Source organism: Anarrhichthys ocellatus, unplaced genomic scaffold (genome assembly GCF_004355925.1).
Source record: "Anarrhichthys ocellatus isolate YVR2014 unplaced genomic scaffold, GSC_Weel_1.0 scaffold61, whole genome shotgun sequence".
NCBI classification, from domain to species: domain Eukaryota; kingdom Metazoa; phylum Chordata; class Actinopteri; order Perciformes; family Anarhichadidae; genus Anarrhichthys; species Anarrhichthys ocellatus.
In genome coordinates this window covers 903,329-918,864 of record NW_022280091.1, presented here as the reverse complement: position 1 = coordinate 918,864, position 15,536 = coordinate 903,329, and the positions used below count along the sequence as shown (strand labels likewise).

The 15,536-nt window shown below is 43.1% G+C and overlaps 1 protein-coding gene across 8 annotated transcripts in view; it reads right to left on the bottom strand.

Moving 5' to 3' along the window:
• The window catches only part of grin2bb (glutamate receptor, ionotropic, N-methyl D-aspartate 2B, genome duplicate b), an 86,275-nt gene that overhangs the window by 15,955 nt on the left and 54,784 nt on the right, over window positions 1-15,536 (bottom strand). For all 8 annotated transcript variants that reach the window (XM_031872043.1, XM_031872041.1, XM_031872045.1 and 5 more), the window contains 5 exons: window positions 5,875-5,989; window positions 5,368-5,573; window positions 3,518-3,689; window positions 1,649-1,802; window positions 90-215 (listed from right to left, as the gene is read on the bottom strand). In XM_031872043.1, the coding sequence (XP_031727903.1) occupies window positions 90-215; window positions 1,649-1,802; window positions 3,518-3,689; window positions 5,368-5,573; window positions 5,875-5,989 (773 nt within the window). The remainder of the gene's footprint in view (window positions 1-89; window positions 216-1,648; window positions 1,803-3,517; window positions 3,690-5,367; window positions 5,574-5,874; window positions 5,990-15,536) is intronic.

Genomic DNA, 15,536 nt, shown 5'->3' with positions numbered 1-15,536 from the left:
TCACTTTTTTGGAGCATGCGTTGACTGGGTCTGATGGTGTGTGTGTCTGAGCATGTGTGTGTGTGTGTGTGTGTGCGCAATCCTCTCACCTCGTCCATCTGCCAGGCAGCGATTGTAACCCACAGGGCTGAAGTACTCAAACACAAACACAGACACGGCCGACACCATCAGCAACATCACAAACATCATCACCCAGACATCAGCACTGAAGGGCTCTGAAACACAGAGAGGGAGCGAGAGAGAGAGGGGGTGAGGGGGAAGCAGAGGAAGTGGAAACGGGCATGAGGGAGGGTTGTGGAAAGACAGAGACAGGAAGTTGATCAAACCAAATTAAAGAAAATGATAAAAAATCCCCCCTGGTATCAACATGATTACTTGTATTCAGACGTGATGTACTGTGTGCTCATTGTTACACAGTGATGGATTGTGCCTGCGTTTGTGTGAACAGTAACAAGCACATCTCAAGAGACAAACTGAGAGGGCGCTTGGTATGTGTGAATGGACAGATTTACTCATTGAAGTGGTGCACATTTCCCACCACTCGCACCCTGCTTTGCAATTTTCACACACAGACCAATCAGTGACAATCACCATAGTACTGCAGTTAACAATACAATCTCACTACAAGGTCCATTTAGTAGCTGCTCTGGAGCTTTCAGTTGTAGCGCACAATCTTCGTCCACGGATGGAATAGTAAATGTTCCAATTAGAAAAAAATGTTGTGCACTTTTTCTCGTTAAATTGGTAACAGCCTCACTGTTTTACTGTCCACTCTAACAGAGCTCTAGTAATATACTCCTGCTGCTGGTTCACATTAAAATTGTATATCAAAGGGCTGACAGCGACAGTTCATCATAAATATGTTTACGAAACACTTTTAGGGTCTACTTTATATCTTACTGGGAGTAATGGAAAAAGCAGGTGAAGCCGCAGTGAGCTGTGACACCTCCATCTCCTCAGGTAACCAGCGCTTCTGTGCCCTGCTGTTGTGTGCAAAACATGACGTCACCTTTCTCGTGACATGTTGGAAAACGTACAATAACTGACTGACCTGAAAAAAAAATAGCCGCTCAACGAGAATTGTGGGACCTGTAGTATCATACCACACTTGCTGTTCCCACGGCAACAACAAGTGTCGCCATATCAACCAGGACTGAAATCTTAAGGATGACAACGCTAAGACACTACTAATGCACGGAGACGCCTTTAAAGTGGTCAGAACAATGGGGATTTTGAACGTCGATTATTCCATGACGACTTGTGTGTGCGATACAGTTGAAAGCTCCAGAACAGCCACTGAATGCACCTTGTGGTGAGATTAGTTTCCAAAGGTCAAGAACAGCTCAACCGTAGCGCTTTCACAAGATAATGTTGACGTACAAGTATGTGCATTTCAGTATTTAGTGATGTTCACAGAAAAATACACTTTCATCTGCATTTTATGTCACCATGTAACTTGTTAGGTTTCGTGCTGCTGGAACAAACCAATCAACACAATTAAACAGTGTCTTTGTTTTGTGAAAAAACACTTGTACTCGTGCGTGATTGTGCATTTATTATTCGATATCTGAGTATGTGTGTGTGTGCGTGTAAGTGTTCTCGACTGTGTTGTACATCTGCCAAAAGCACCAAGTGCCTGCGTCCTCACCAAGGAAGGCGGAGGGGGACACGGTGCCGTTGCTACGGGAGACCATGACACTGATCCCCGTCTCAATGAAAGGCACAGAGAAGTCAATGACCTCGGACCTCTCCTCATTGATGGTGAGCGAACCCACTGCCATGTGGGCATTCTTCAGCACCACCTGAGGGTCAGCCACAGACAGACAGAGACAGACGGGAGAGGGGAAACGGGGAGGGTCAGTGCTGAATATTCCCAGGATTGCGGGGAAAACAGACAGGCGAAAGAAACATTTTGGGCAAGTCAGTCAGTGCTGCAGTTCGTACACAAGAGACCATCTTTGCCAAGTAGGAGAAGGGGATCATTACAACCCTGGGTCAGTATTCGACTCCCCACCGACCCCAGAATCCCTCCCGAGTGTGTTCAGGTATATTTAAGTTTCTGGAGCCTCGGGCCGTGAATAAAAATGGAGCACAAAAGACTGTTTTAATAAGAGACATGTTTGCCAGAGTGAGCAGGAATCCTACGCTCCGTTTAGTTTTTTTCTCTGTTTGTCACACTTCTTCATAGGCTTGCTTTATTCTTTTTCTCTCTCTCATCCTGTTTTCTGCATCTCTTGTCCTGCTGTCCTGTGCCCCCCCCCCCCCCATCAAATGAAATCATTAGCTGCTTGCTTAGGCATTTCAGGACATGGACTACCGCTTCCATGCATGCATGAACTGCACATTTGTCTTCTCCAATGTCTTTATGCTGATGTATGTTACATGAATAATAAATATAAGTATAGGTTGATGTTGGATGCTGGAATTTTTACACTACCCTGCACATCTTGACTCAACTACGTTCTAAGATAGTACTAAGATAGTACTAAGATAGTAATAAAGTGGCTGGTTGTATGCCATAATCAATTAAGTTGCACGTCACATTGATCTGTAAAGGTTTTCGCTGAATGTCTAATGTGTGCAGTAGGGAAGTGCGTCTTTCCCTGGGGCTCTCTCTCTCTCTCTCTCTCTCTCTCTCTCCTCCAATCGCTTTCTCCTTCCCCATGTCTTTTTTTTCTCCATCTCTGATTAGGAGCCTCACTGTCCTCCTCCAGAGGTTTTCCGGAGCTGATCACAGGTCCCCCTCAGGCCGGGTTGTGGGGAACCAGTGCAACTCGATGGCTGACAAAGACAGTGAAAAAGAGACACTCTGACAATATAATTAGCCCTATCATAAAAATAAATTCCCATGGGCACCAAAACACTCTCGCCAGTTGTAGTAGTGTTAACATTAGTATTAGATTACATACTTACTTGCTATATTATTTTTTTTTACTTTTTGCAAAGCAATTTAGTCTGTGCATTGTATTCACTTAAATAATAATGAATTAAAAACTGATATAAGAGCAGCAAAACTGATGAGCAAAGGAAAAGAGAAAAAACAACAAACATACACACACATATGTGGACTAAATAAACATAAGGCATAATTAATAATTGAAAACGGAATTCAATTTAAGACATATTAATCCATAGCTGTTTCACAATCTAGTGTTACACATTTTAAAACCACCTCCATCATGCTCCATTAAACAAATGCAAAGAGAGAGAGAAGCCTGGTAACCAAACTCTCATCTGAAATAGCAACTTTTTCTCACTTTCCAAAATTGAAAGTTAAATTTGACTCTGCGATTATTTTTGACAATCTTTCCACACATTTTCCCCTGTGTCATAATAAATAGTGTTGCATGTCTTCATTGAGGCATGCTGAATGCAGTACGCTTTTAAGAAAAGAGTTAAATGAAAAAAAAAAATCTGTCCATCAGTGAAAGAGAATCAGAGCCAGTAATTCATCAAGGACACGTGGAATCAACGGTGTCATTTTGTTTATGTGTAAAATACAGAGACGTGTCCTCACCTCACCAACCAAGCCGTTCCATGTCCCGTTAACCTTCTTGCCATGTTTGCCGTTGGTGACCAGATAGAGGTCGTAAGTGAACTTGACCGCCTTGGCAATCTTCTTCAGGATGTCAATACAGAAACCTTTGCAGCAGCGCTTGATGTAAATCCCTGAATCGCCAGTCTGATTGCTGGTACAGAGAGGACGATAAGTAAAGGAAGGGGAACAGGAGGAACAGTTGATTTGGGTTCAGGTCCATTAAACTAGCAGATTCAAAAGAGAGAAGACAGCAGCAGGGATGAGATGAAATGAAAGTTTAAAAAACCAGGGGACCAGTGCTGAGAGACTATGCAGGTTTTCATTCCATCCAAAAACTCCAGCAGGTTGTTTCATTGATTGGCACACATTAAAACAAGAAACCACCTGATGTCAGTATGAATGTTGATGGACAGAACATTAAATGGCAACATTTTTTGTTAATCCATGAATTTAGTCATTTTTCATCTCCGCAAGAAGATCATGAGATCGGTTATGTGTGTGCATGAGTCAGCGTGTGCATCTCTGTATCTGTCCACAGCTAATCTTGTATACCATGCATAATATTTTGGTTGCTCATTTATGGTTGCATGCTCAAGGACCTCTTGTGGTTGCAGTGACTCACACTTTCTCAAAACACCGTTTATTGGCAATTTGATGCCGCCGTTGATTCACTATATTGCCTCATACAACGACTTTGCTAAGTAGGCGTGCTCATTTCAGTCGATCTCTCTGCAACAAAATACATAGAGGTCTTTGACTTACCGATAACTGTTTTTTCTTCAAATCCAGTAAGTCAATTTTTTTGAAAGCTTCAAACAAAAATTCTGTCCAGATCTTACACATTGCACCTTTAAGGCTGAGTCCACGTATTTCTGCTTTTGTGCATCCAAAGAAACATCTACACAGCTCGGTGCATCTGGCTCATGGAGTATATTTGGATGGAGAGAAATCCTGCATAATGCTCTGTGGCACATTGCTATCTATCCCTGAAAAGCTAGATGAGAGGTGTCTTTGAAGGAAGAGACAGACAGACGGACAGAGAGGAGAAAAGGGGAATAGGAGAGAGAACAGGGTCGAAGAGCAGTCAATAAAAAAAGCACTGAGCCAGAAGATGTAAGACGCCCTCAGGAGATTTCAGGTAGGCCAGTGATAGAAAACGAGGCCATTGAAGAAAATTCATTATCACACACCAAGGTGAAGTGGACGGCGAGAGGGTGAAGAGGCAGGGGAGGGAGGACAACAGTAACATAAACCAAGACAATGATCTAGTTAGCAGTAGTGAAGTAAGCAGTTAATCAAAAAGATATTGAGAGATTTTGCGAGGATGAAAATGATTGCTTTTGAACTCCAGTAGAGAAAAAAAGGAGAATCTATACAGAAAAATTAATAAACAAAGGAGCCAAAGACACGCAAAAAAGGGAAATTCAAGGAAAGTGTAAATAAATCATGACTGTGAGCATTCGTATCTGCACATACTGTATATGGACCTGTTATTATAACACTGATTCATTTCTTTATTCCCTTATTCACAGCTTGAATAATATTCTGCTAAACTACCGATACAGCTGTTATGGTTTTATGGTTTTATTATACTGGTGATTTGTTTGATTTTGAATACATGCAGAAGGTTACACAGTATACCAGAAAGGTTTTAAATGATTTATTTTGCAGACATATTGACGCCTAAATCTATATGTCTCACACTAAGTTTCACAAAAAAAAACGGTTCTGACGCTACAGGGTTCATCCTGGATTCACACAGCAAAAACAAATCAGATTTTTCATTCTCGTGAGACAAAAATGTCACTTTTTAATGTTTAAATTATCACCTGAGTTTGAGCTGTTTGCGGCATGGCACAGTGTTCCTCATGCAGGTGCCACTGAGCGGATCCACGTCCTCCACGATGACAAACGGCGCTTCCTCCAGAGTCACGATGGACAGGTGGTCCTCCCGCTCCTCCGCCGCAGAGTACAGCTCAAAGCGAGGCCACACATGGTATCTCATCGTCAGAGAGCCTCTCTCCCACTTGCCAACCTGCAGGAGTGAGTGGGAGGGAGGGCTGTGTGATATACAAGCCACTGTAACAGGTACTTCAAGTGGCAGGGCGAACACTCCAAATGAAGACGTGACAGACGCATCACAGAGGGTGAAAGACACTAAGCGGAAAATAAAGGCAGAAGATAGACTTGGGGAAGAGCGAAGGGCAGAACAGGACTCAGAGATAGGTTGATGTTAGAAGAGAAAAAGAAGAGTAAAGAGAAGATCAAATAAAATAGGAGAGAGAGAAGGGAAGAAGAAAAGAATAAGAGAAGAGGGGAGAAGTGGAGATACTCACCCTGTCCCACTGTCTGTCCTTGTCTAGAAGAATGATGACCAGTTTGGGGAACATCTGGTGACCCTCTTCGCTAAATGACAGGTTACGGCCTTCAAATGTCACATTCATGAGGTACCTGAGAACGACAATGCAAGTCGGGAGTCAGAGATACAAATATTTGTCTTTTGGTCTGAAAGCAAAATGTACAGAATTAAGACCCAGACCTTTAAAAAATTCATTATGGGTACACGGGATTAAAACCTTTCTCAACAAACAAGATTGTGATGAAATTGATGAATGTTTCGCTACACTGACATCAAGATGGACTAAATGTTTCCTTTAAAACTGTTTTAATGGATTGACAACATTGACATATTATGACCAAAGGTGATGTGGCTACGTGTTAGCAAACAGCTGCTTATTTACACATCCAGCAGAAACACTTTAACATTCATACAGTCATCTTTCTGGCCACCTGGTGAGCGTAAGTCCAATATTTACTCCTCTGTTAGCTCTGCTTTGCTTCCCACCAACTCCTGAGGGAAATATGGGGCAGTTCAGTACAGTGTGTTCACCAGCTCGTCGCTAACTGTGTCGGTCTGCTGTTTGGTGCTGGGCAGGTAGCGCAACAGTGCAGCTGTTTCTGGAGCTTCTCTCTGCTGCTACTGAAAAACGATGTTAATGAAAGCTACAACACTACAACACATCTGCTATCACAGTATAAGACGCTGGTTACTTCTCTCGTCATAAGGCTTACGTGTTTAAAGCAGTGGGAGGGGTGGTGGGAGAAAGAGCACACGTAAAATCAAGGACTATATTTAATAAATATTCTCAAATGTCTTGAACATTGAAGTATTGGGCCAAAACATTTCCATCAAAAACATGTACACGGCTGGTATTTCTAGTGACTCATTCAGGCTGTCTAATATTCAGTAGTGAAATACTAGTAATGTTCTTTTGTTAAATGTGTTATGTGATGCAGGAAATATCTGGAGATGATTCTGCATAATATCTGACACCCACTGGTTTTACAGTATGCTTTTGTACACATACAAAATGCAAATTACTGTCTTTGCATTTTGGATATTTAAAAAAAAAAGTATTTTATAATACGTCTGTGTTATTCCTTTAAAAGGAGATACTTATTTTGCAAGTTTAAGGTCTTATGGTTGAGGACCCTGCCTGTTGTTGCCATAGTTAGATTAAGGACAAAGCCTCTGCTGTTAAAACACCCACTGTGGAATGATCTGCCAGAGGAACTCAGTATTATTTTAAAACCCGATTCAATCAAATGGCTTTCTTATCATTTAAATATAAGAGTGTATATTTATATTTTTTTCTTAATGTTTTTTTTGTACTAAATACTAACCTTTATGTTGTATGCACTCTTTGGTATCTTGACCAGGAAATGTCCAAGGTGATTCTGTTAAAGTTATATAATATATGACCCTACGTGCAGCTTAGTACAGCGTATTGCAACAGGGAGCCGGAGAAACACAACCAAGCAGCAGATGGAGGCTGTGAGAGTCAGCGAGAGCAGGGAGGGCGGAGAGAGAGCAACAAGCCACCAGGAGTGAAAAGTGGAAGAGAGAGTGAGGAATGGAGTGTATTAACTGCCTGTATGAATACACATCAGCATATAAGTGTGTCAACAAGTGTACAGCAGTGGCGGATAAGCTGGAATCATCTCTCTCTCTCTCTCTCTCTCTGCCGCCTCCTCCTTCTCTTACTCGTCCTGATCTGTGGGCTGCCATCACCATGGAGATGCTCTGCCTCTGAAACAATCCACTAGAGAAATAAATATCTTGTCTGAATGCAAGGAGTGAGGGGCTGTGTGTGTGTGTGTGTGTGTGTGTACATGTGTCCAGACTTTTAAAGGAGGTGCCATGCACATTTTACTCACCATCATCTCCAACCAACAGTGTGAAAAAAGACAATAAATCTATTCAGCAGTAAATAAAAAAAACAACAGATGAGCAAAGGGGCCTGAAACTTACCCAAGATTTTATCGCAAGTACCTCCTACTAGAACATTCAGTATCTCTATCTGTAACGTCTTTGACTATATTTATATCCCACCTCACACACACACACACACACACATACACAGACCTAAGTAGGCTACATGCTTTGAGAAAGCCAATACAATGACTCAAGCCTCCATGAAATGCCTATTTGCTGCATACTGGCTGGCTAGCACACTGCAAGTGTTGTAATGCGCCTGTAACATGGGATTAGTCTCCTAAACATAATCTCAGTTTGAATAGGGAACCAAAAGGATCAAGGAGTGTGTTCGTGGTGCCTGAGGAGGTCCAACTTGTTGCCGCCCTGACGCCATGTGACCAGTAGCCCTCTGTGTGTGTGTATCATCATGACGGCGGTGACATGTGTGTGTGTGTGTGTGTAAATGCAAACACTGCACCATATGGACGCATGCAGGGAGGCTCTCAACACCAGTATAATGTAATGTGTTGCCATGGCACCCACAACCACAGAAATGTCCATGCAATCAGCTGCGTTGCCATGGGAACAGTAATCTCGCCCGAGAGAGGCTGGTTGAAAGAGAGAAAAAAGGAGTATTTTTCTGTCTAAACCCAGTGTTTACCCACTTCCCCTCATGCTGTCTTTCACTTTGAGATCAATCTCTCCGTCTCACCTCTGAGTAGCGTGTTGACTCACACATCAATAGGACTCATTTGCCCGTACATTAACCTGTGCCTTCACAAGAACTGATGCCCGCTGTGAATTTACAGCAGAGGAGGCTCGCTCTGGTTATCATGTTATATCCCTGTACCATTGATGTAGCTTTTATGCGCCCTTCTCGTGTCAGAAATCCCCTCTGACTTTGCTGGAAGAAGAAGAAAAAAATAAAAACCACTAGGATGAGCTACCAGCAGAGCCTCATGCGGCTTCATCACAGCCATACGCAGCGCTTGTGTGCGCCTTGCTCAACAACTGTTCCCCAACTAATCACTGGCTGTGAAGGGAATTTCGTTTTTAGTTACAGAAACACTGAATCATCAATCGCATGGACACAATCCTTCTTTTTTTCCCTCTAAAATCTCTTCAAACCTATTTCGGAGCCATTTGATATGACTTTCTTTTATCTCAGAGTGAAGCCGCACAGGGTCACAAATTCTCTGTCGCTGCAATGCAGAGATGCAAAAATGTGCATGCGTGTAAGTAAGGGTGCGGTGCACATGCACACACACGTGTACATACTGTATCAGGTTTGGGTGGATGACTCATAATCTGGGATGACTGCAGAAGACCTGCCTCTGAAAAGTACTAACTCACACAAACTCCTCTCTCTACTGGACTCGAAGGGAAATACTCTCCTCCAATCACAAGCAGGCATTCGAAGTCGCCTCTTTAAGAACCTGGTCAGTGCCCGTCATGTCCCGGCCTCATCGCCGAAAAGGATCTTCACAACGCCAGCTTTGAGTGTCTCAGACCACGCAGAGAGCGGTGTTTAGCAGCCATCAGCCTGTCCGGCCCACCAAGTGCTGCCTAAGATACAAAGTCACCGGCGATGGGATCATTTCTGACGCTTGGCTGGGATGCTATGGGATGCTTTGCTGGGATGCTATGGGATGCTTTGCTGGGATGCTTTGCTGGGATGAGGGCAAGTCGAAGCAGGAAGCCTCTAACGGCGGCAGCTGCAGGACAGGGAAACTCTGGTTCTTGTACAGAACTTATATTCGATACCTTGGCGTCTGAGGCCAGAAGCAAACACAGACCCTCCTAATTTCCCGCCGGACAAAAATTCACTACAGGTCTCGATTACGCCGACATAAGCATTTTTCAGCCATCACAGAACGTACTTCCCTAGGGTGTGACCTTATTCAGTATGACGCTGTGGGAGGAGCTCAGAACACAAACGACTGAATTTGTATTTATATTTTCTAATAATTTTCTAATATGAAGTTCATGTTTTTATAAAATCTGAATTTTTAAAGAAGAATATGAAGCATAATTTGAGTAAGAAGTTGTACCTAATTTAACCTATAATAACTCATTTGAATAACTTACATGATATTGTTTGTGTCTCCAGCATGTGTAATAATTAAACATTTCCTTTGTTAAGTATCTGCTCCTGTCCCTGCCAGTTTGAATGAATCAGCAGTCAACTGTTGTTCCCAAGTGCCTCGAAGTAGCCACAAACTAAACTCTATTCAAGATAACATTTCTGGCTATTACTTGAATCCCCCCTCAAATAAAACAATAACTTTGGAAATAGTCTTTATTGGGATTGAAACTGAATTTTTATAAACACGTAAATAGAAAAAAACAACTTGTTTATTTATTGACTCATTTATTGCTGGTGGCACCACTCTGATGGCATAAATACAGAGTGATGTGGCTACACATAGAAAAGATGTAAGGCTCTGAGTCGCTTTGAGCTGCAGCCTTTAATAAGTGAGTCCACGGGAGCTCCATGTGATCTGGGCCCATGAGGACCCCGTTGAGCATGAGACATCAGACAGCTATCTGCGGAGTCTGGAGGAGGGAAGCACTGTATCAGAGAGCCCTCTCTCATTTGAGAAATGTGAACAAGGGCTTAACAGGTGAGGACACTGACCTTCCATAGTCTGCAAACCTCAAATACTGATGTTTTCCTAGTGGTTGTCTCTAAGCTCGGAAAGAAAACATCAGATTTTTGTTTTCAAAGTAAAGCAAATGGCAGGACTGTGTACTTACCGGAGCACTTCACTGAAATATATTTACAGAGAGAAGCGGGTAATTTGAGACATGGTAAGAGAATAAAGATTTAAAAAAATGTATCCGATAATCATATCTTACTTGTGTCGACTTGCATACTTCACAGGGAAACTCTAACTACCTTTCTTCTGATTGGCCATTGTGGCCTAAGTAGCTACAATATTTTTGTCAGTGTGTGAACATTATTTCCTATTATTGGAAATTCACGACATCCTAAGTGTAACATAGAAATGCTATTCTTTAAAAAAGAAAAAGTGACAGTTAACATGTAATAATTCTCACACACTGGATATGTAACATATTTGCGATGGTGTTCACAGATCGGATAAGAACACATTCCAAAAGTAAAAGGCCATATGAAATTTCGATTGGTTATATCTATGGCAGTTAAACGTCCCTCACAGGAATAAGGGAGAGGACACAGTTGTAATGAGTGAAACTGAACTCTTGCTCAATGTAAGATGTCCTGTCTTTAAAAACACTAATACTCCCCCCTTACAATGCATTTAAATATAGGAAATTATGATCAACAGGTTTTTGACAGAAGAAGAAAGAGAGAGAAGTGGAGCGAGGGTGGCGGAGCCATCGTTGCTCTCTGATTCAGCGTTTTAGCTGCATTTAATTGAAAGTGCTTTTTAGTGACAATGGACTGCTGTAGGAGCATCGCAGGGCGAGAAAACAAAGAGGAACAAAAAAGTGAAAAGCAGAGAACACTCGGGATCAAAAAGTCATGTCTCTCCACAGCTCAGACGAGAGAGACCTTCGGTGGAAAAGAGGTTAACAAAAGAAAACGGGACACGAGAAAGAAAAGTGACACGGCGTGCAGGAGACACTAATGTGGACTGTTCTGACCCATTACCATGGAAAGGGTCTATGAAAGGAGACGGTCATTTGTGCTCTAGATGCACAATGAAGTGGCCCGTTTGCCTTCCAATAAACAGAGCCAGGATTTATCAGACAGCCGCTTTCATCGAAGCCATTAAGAAATGCAATAATAATGCTGCTCTACTTTAAAGGTGAACCAGGATGAGAGTATAACTCGCTGCATGCGCGAGCAGCAGCATCACGAGTCAAACGGCCTGCAGAAAAGGTTCTCCACTGAGCTCTACTGGATGGCTCGGACCCGAACGCGTGCAGCCGGCCCACAGACGTCCCGTCAGACCACAAGAAAGAAAAACTCACTACGAAATATGAATCATCTCTTACGTCACACCTACCAGCTCGGCATTTCAATCAGCGCAGGGATTTGAGTGAGAATTTGAATACAAGCGCACAGATGCAGTCAAACAAAATAAAATAAAAATAAAAAAAACAACACCGACAACACCCCCCCACACATAAATAAGCCCTCTTGGCGCATCATGCAAAACCACTTGGAGCACATTTTCTCATTATCCGAGCGTTCCTGTCGTCTCTGTCTGGCAGGAGACAATGGATGGCCTCTAGAGCTCTGCGTGTGTGTGGGTTTCCATATTTGTGTTGGAGCGTGCGAGAGCTCGCGGCGTATGCATGTGTTTGTATATATGCATGTTTGTGTGCCCCATAAGGTCACGCATTCCCTAAACAAATTTGAAAGTGTGACTCACTGGGGCCTCCCATCTCCGTCCATCAGCGCTGACAGGATGGCATGAGTCTCCAGCATGCATGCAGCCCACTGTGGCCTGTAGCTATATGGGACCACGCAGAGACATATGGCCTTATTATTGTTTTTTGTCTCTCGGGGTGAAGGGATGGAATAGGTGGAATTATGTGTATATATGTGTGTGTGTTAGGCTGTTTCTAGCCTCTGGGGTCACCACCAAAATCCACCCATCCAAAGTCTCTACTTTTGCTCAGTCAAATGGAGAAAAATGGAATGGCTGGTTTGAAAACACACACACACACACACACACACACACACACACACACACACACACACACACACTCACATCACAAACACACGAACACACACACCACGGTAGCATCCCAGGTGTGTGCCTGAAGGATGATTGAGAGCTAACCCTGTGTCTGATAGCACCCTTTGGGACTGAAATATTCATGGCTGCGGTGTTATTGTTATCTCAGTCGTGTTTGGTGGCAGAACGCTTCACGGCATGCCTAAGTGCCCCTGATATTAAAAACAGAAACACGGGTAATGACGAGACCGACTTGTACAGCAATGCATCAACCTCAACCTGGAGATTAATGCAGCAGTGGCAGGGGAGGTTGCATAATGTTTCCCTAGTTCTTCACGTTCCTCAAATTCAGACTGAAACACAGACAGTGAAACAAACAAGCAAAAACAGAGAAAATGTAAAATATTAGGAAGAAAACAAGGGATGAAAGGCAGGCAGGCGCATAGTTTTATAAGGCTGAAATACATCTAATAAGGAAGGACTTTAGTAATACTAAGCTTCTATTAGATTAAGCCCTACAGAGCAGTTGAATGTCATGCTATAATAACACACGTGTGTGTGTGTGTGTGTGTGTGTGTGTTTCTGTGTGCTGGCGATAACCCCGCTCTTGTTCTATGGCTCTTTTTTTTCATTAATCCGGTTGTCTCCGAGCCTTCAATTAACTGTGGAATCTCGGATCAATGTGAACTGTAAAAGCATGCCCTATGAAGTTAAATGGGGATTAATTATTGAATACCAATGCTACTGCTTGTTCTGTAATGTGCCAAAAAGCTAAAAACAAGGAGGTTCAGAGGAAGCGGAGGAGAAAGATGTTTTCCTTTAAAAGATGGCTGTGGGTTAAGCTAAAGATAACACAAGATGTTGTTACAAGTCGGAGAGCGAATGCCCCGGTTCGTCTTGTGTTTCACGTTTTTATTGGCTAATTAAACAAATTCCGGTTCTCCTCAGGGATCGTGTCTTCGTTTCTGTGTGTATTTCTAGTCCACGTTGTACTGCATGTGTGTGGTCGCACATTTGCGGGATTTATCGTCATATTTTCGACTGCGCCTCTGCAACTTTTATTTTCCCTGTAATTTTACCAGCCGGTGCATTTTGGCTCTAACTCATCTGCTTTTGTTCAGCCCATCTTTTTGCATTGTGCGTGGAGCCCAGCTACTTTTCTGTACCAAAAGACATTTTAAAGCTTAGAAGACTAGGTGACCATGGCTCCAACTCAAAACAACATTTAGTTCAAGTGCAGAAGAAGTGCAGATTGACTACCAAAGACAAAGGACCTGTGCTGAAAATGTGATGTAAAAGCAAACCTGTTCATTCTCAGGAGCATTTGACCCTTTCGCTAAGCCCCACCCCCCGATGCTACTCCGTCAAGCTTTCGGAGCCCACACTGTCACTAACTGCACTCCCTGAAGAAATATTATCTCATTTTTGAAAGGGTCTGCAATATGCGTTTGAGGAACGCATATTGCAGCGAAGACAGTGAGGCGGATCCGAATGCTTCGAAGCTTCGACCGTTGCCATGGTAATCATCAGCTGAATCAGCAATGCATTACCCCAAAATGTCCCGGCCCCCTCCTCTGTGACACCTGCCTGTCTGGTGTGAGGGTGTTTTTGTTGCTTTTCAGCCTTATTAGAATGAGTGTGTGTGCTTGGGTTTGTCCGTCCTTTCTCCCCGTCTCTCTCTGCACACCTGGCAATAATCAGGGATCAGCACGCCTGCTTGTCTTCCCCACAAGAACCTGCATCAACAGCCCGTTCCCCCCAGATCATCGCGCCAAACATGTTTTTTTATTTGCCAGCCCGTCTTACCTAGCTGATAGTTTGTTTGTCTGTCTCCTTTTTGTCTTACATCTGTTCTTCTTGTCGCCAGGATTACCTGCCTGCTTGCCCGCCTCGCCAGTCTGCCAAGCTCGCCAGCCAGCTCACTACATCGGGTCTCTCTCTGCCAAGCTTAAATCTCCCGCCAGCCAACAACTCCCCATCCCTGCCTGCTTCTCTCAATTAAAGACTTGTTTTTTCTTCACTTGCTTGTCCGGTTTCTGCATTTGGGTTCAGCCTCAAAAGCTGACACAAAAACTCTAAACAGCCCATGACATAAGGAATGGTAGCCTCACATTATTCATTATGCATCAACATGAACTATAATGAGTTCTTCTCAGACGAATAGCGCTGTTTGTTGCGTATACTAGCGTGTTAATGGAGCTGTCCAGGGTACTGAAACGCAGGGGAGGACACCGATAGACAGACAGTCTCAACAAAGCCAGGTATTTCATATTAAATTGCTGCATAGGCTACAGTATATTCATGTATTCATTTGTTTATAGGCCAAGATACGAGCATATTCGTTTTTATGGGCTATCGCTGTAATTAATTTGATGTGATTATTGCCCATTTTGTAGGCATTTTTGTTGAAATAAAAAGGAAAATCCTTGAAGTCCAGATTTTTTTTCTCATCTCTCATCAGACAGTAATAGCAAAGTAAAGCTCAAAATAAGTAAATAATGACTGCAAGATTAAGGAAAGTATGACAGCTTGTGTTGTCGTCATCGCCCCCCCTCCCCTCCCACCGCTGTTTAAATAGACAGGGCAACCGGGGGCTTGACTTTGTGTGGTACATTTTCCAAGCTTTCCCTTCTTACAAACTAACACCACATGTCCGAGGCAAAAATCAACACTGTCGCCAGCTCATAAAAAAGGAGCAGCACTGTTCATGTGTTGCAGGTCAGAGCCATCTGTCAATCAACCGAATGAGGGGCTGCATTTTATTTCTGGCAGGGCTGCCTATCTGACTATGGCAGAGTATTATAGTGCAGTATTACAACTATAAGTGTAATTAAAACATTTTAACATAAACGTATGGGGAGTACTATGAAGAAAAACATACTTGGAGAAGCAACAGAGTGTTATATTGTCATGGCTAGTTACAGTTGGTAAACTGTGATTGGGCAAGCGTAATGTTGCTTACACATTTTCAGTCCCCATTACTAATATTTGTATTTGTCTATCCCACCCCCCCCCCCTCAACACCCATCGGACGAGCGTCACTGATATTCCCTCCCCCGCCCCCCCT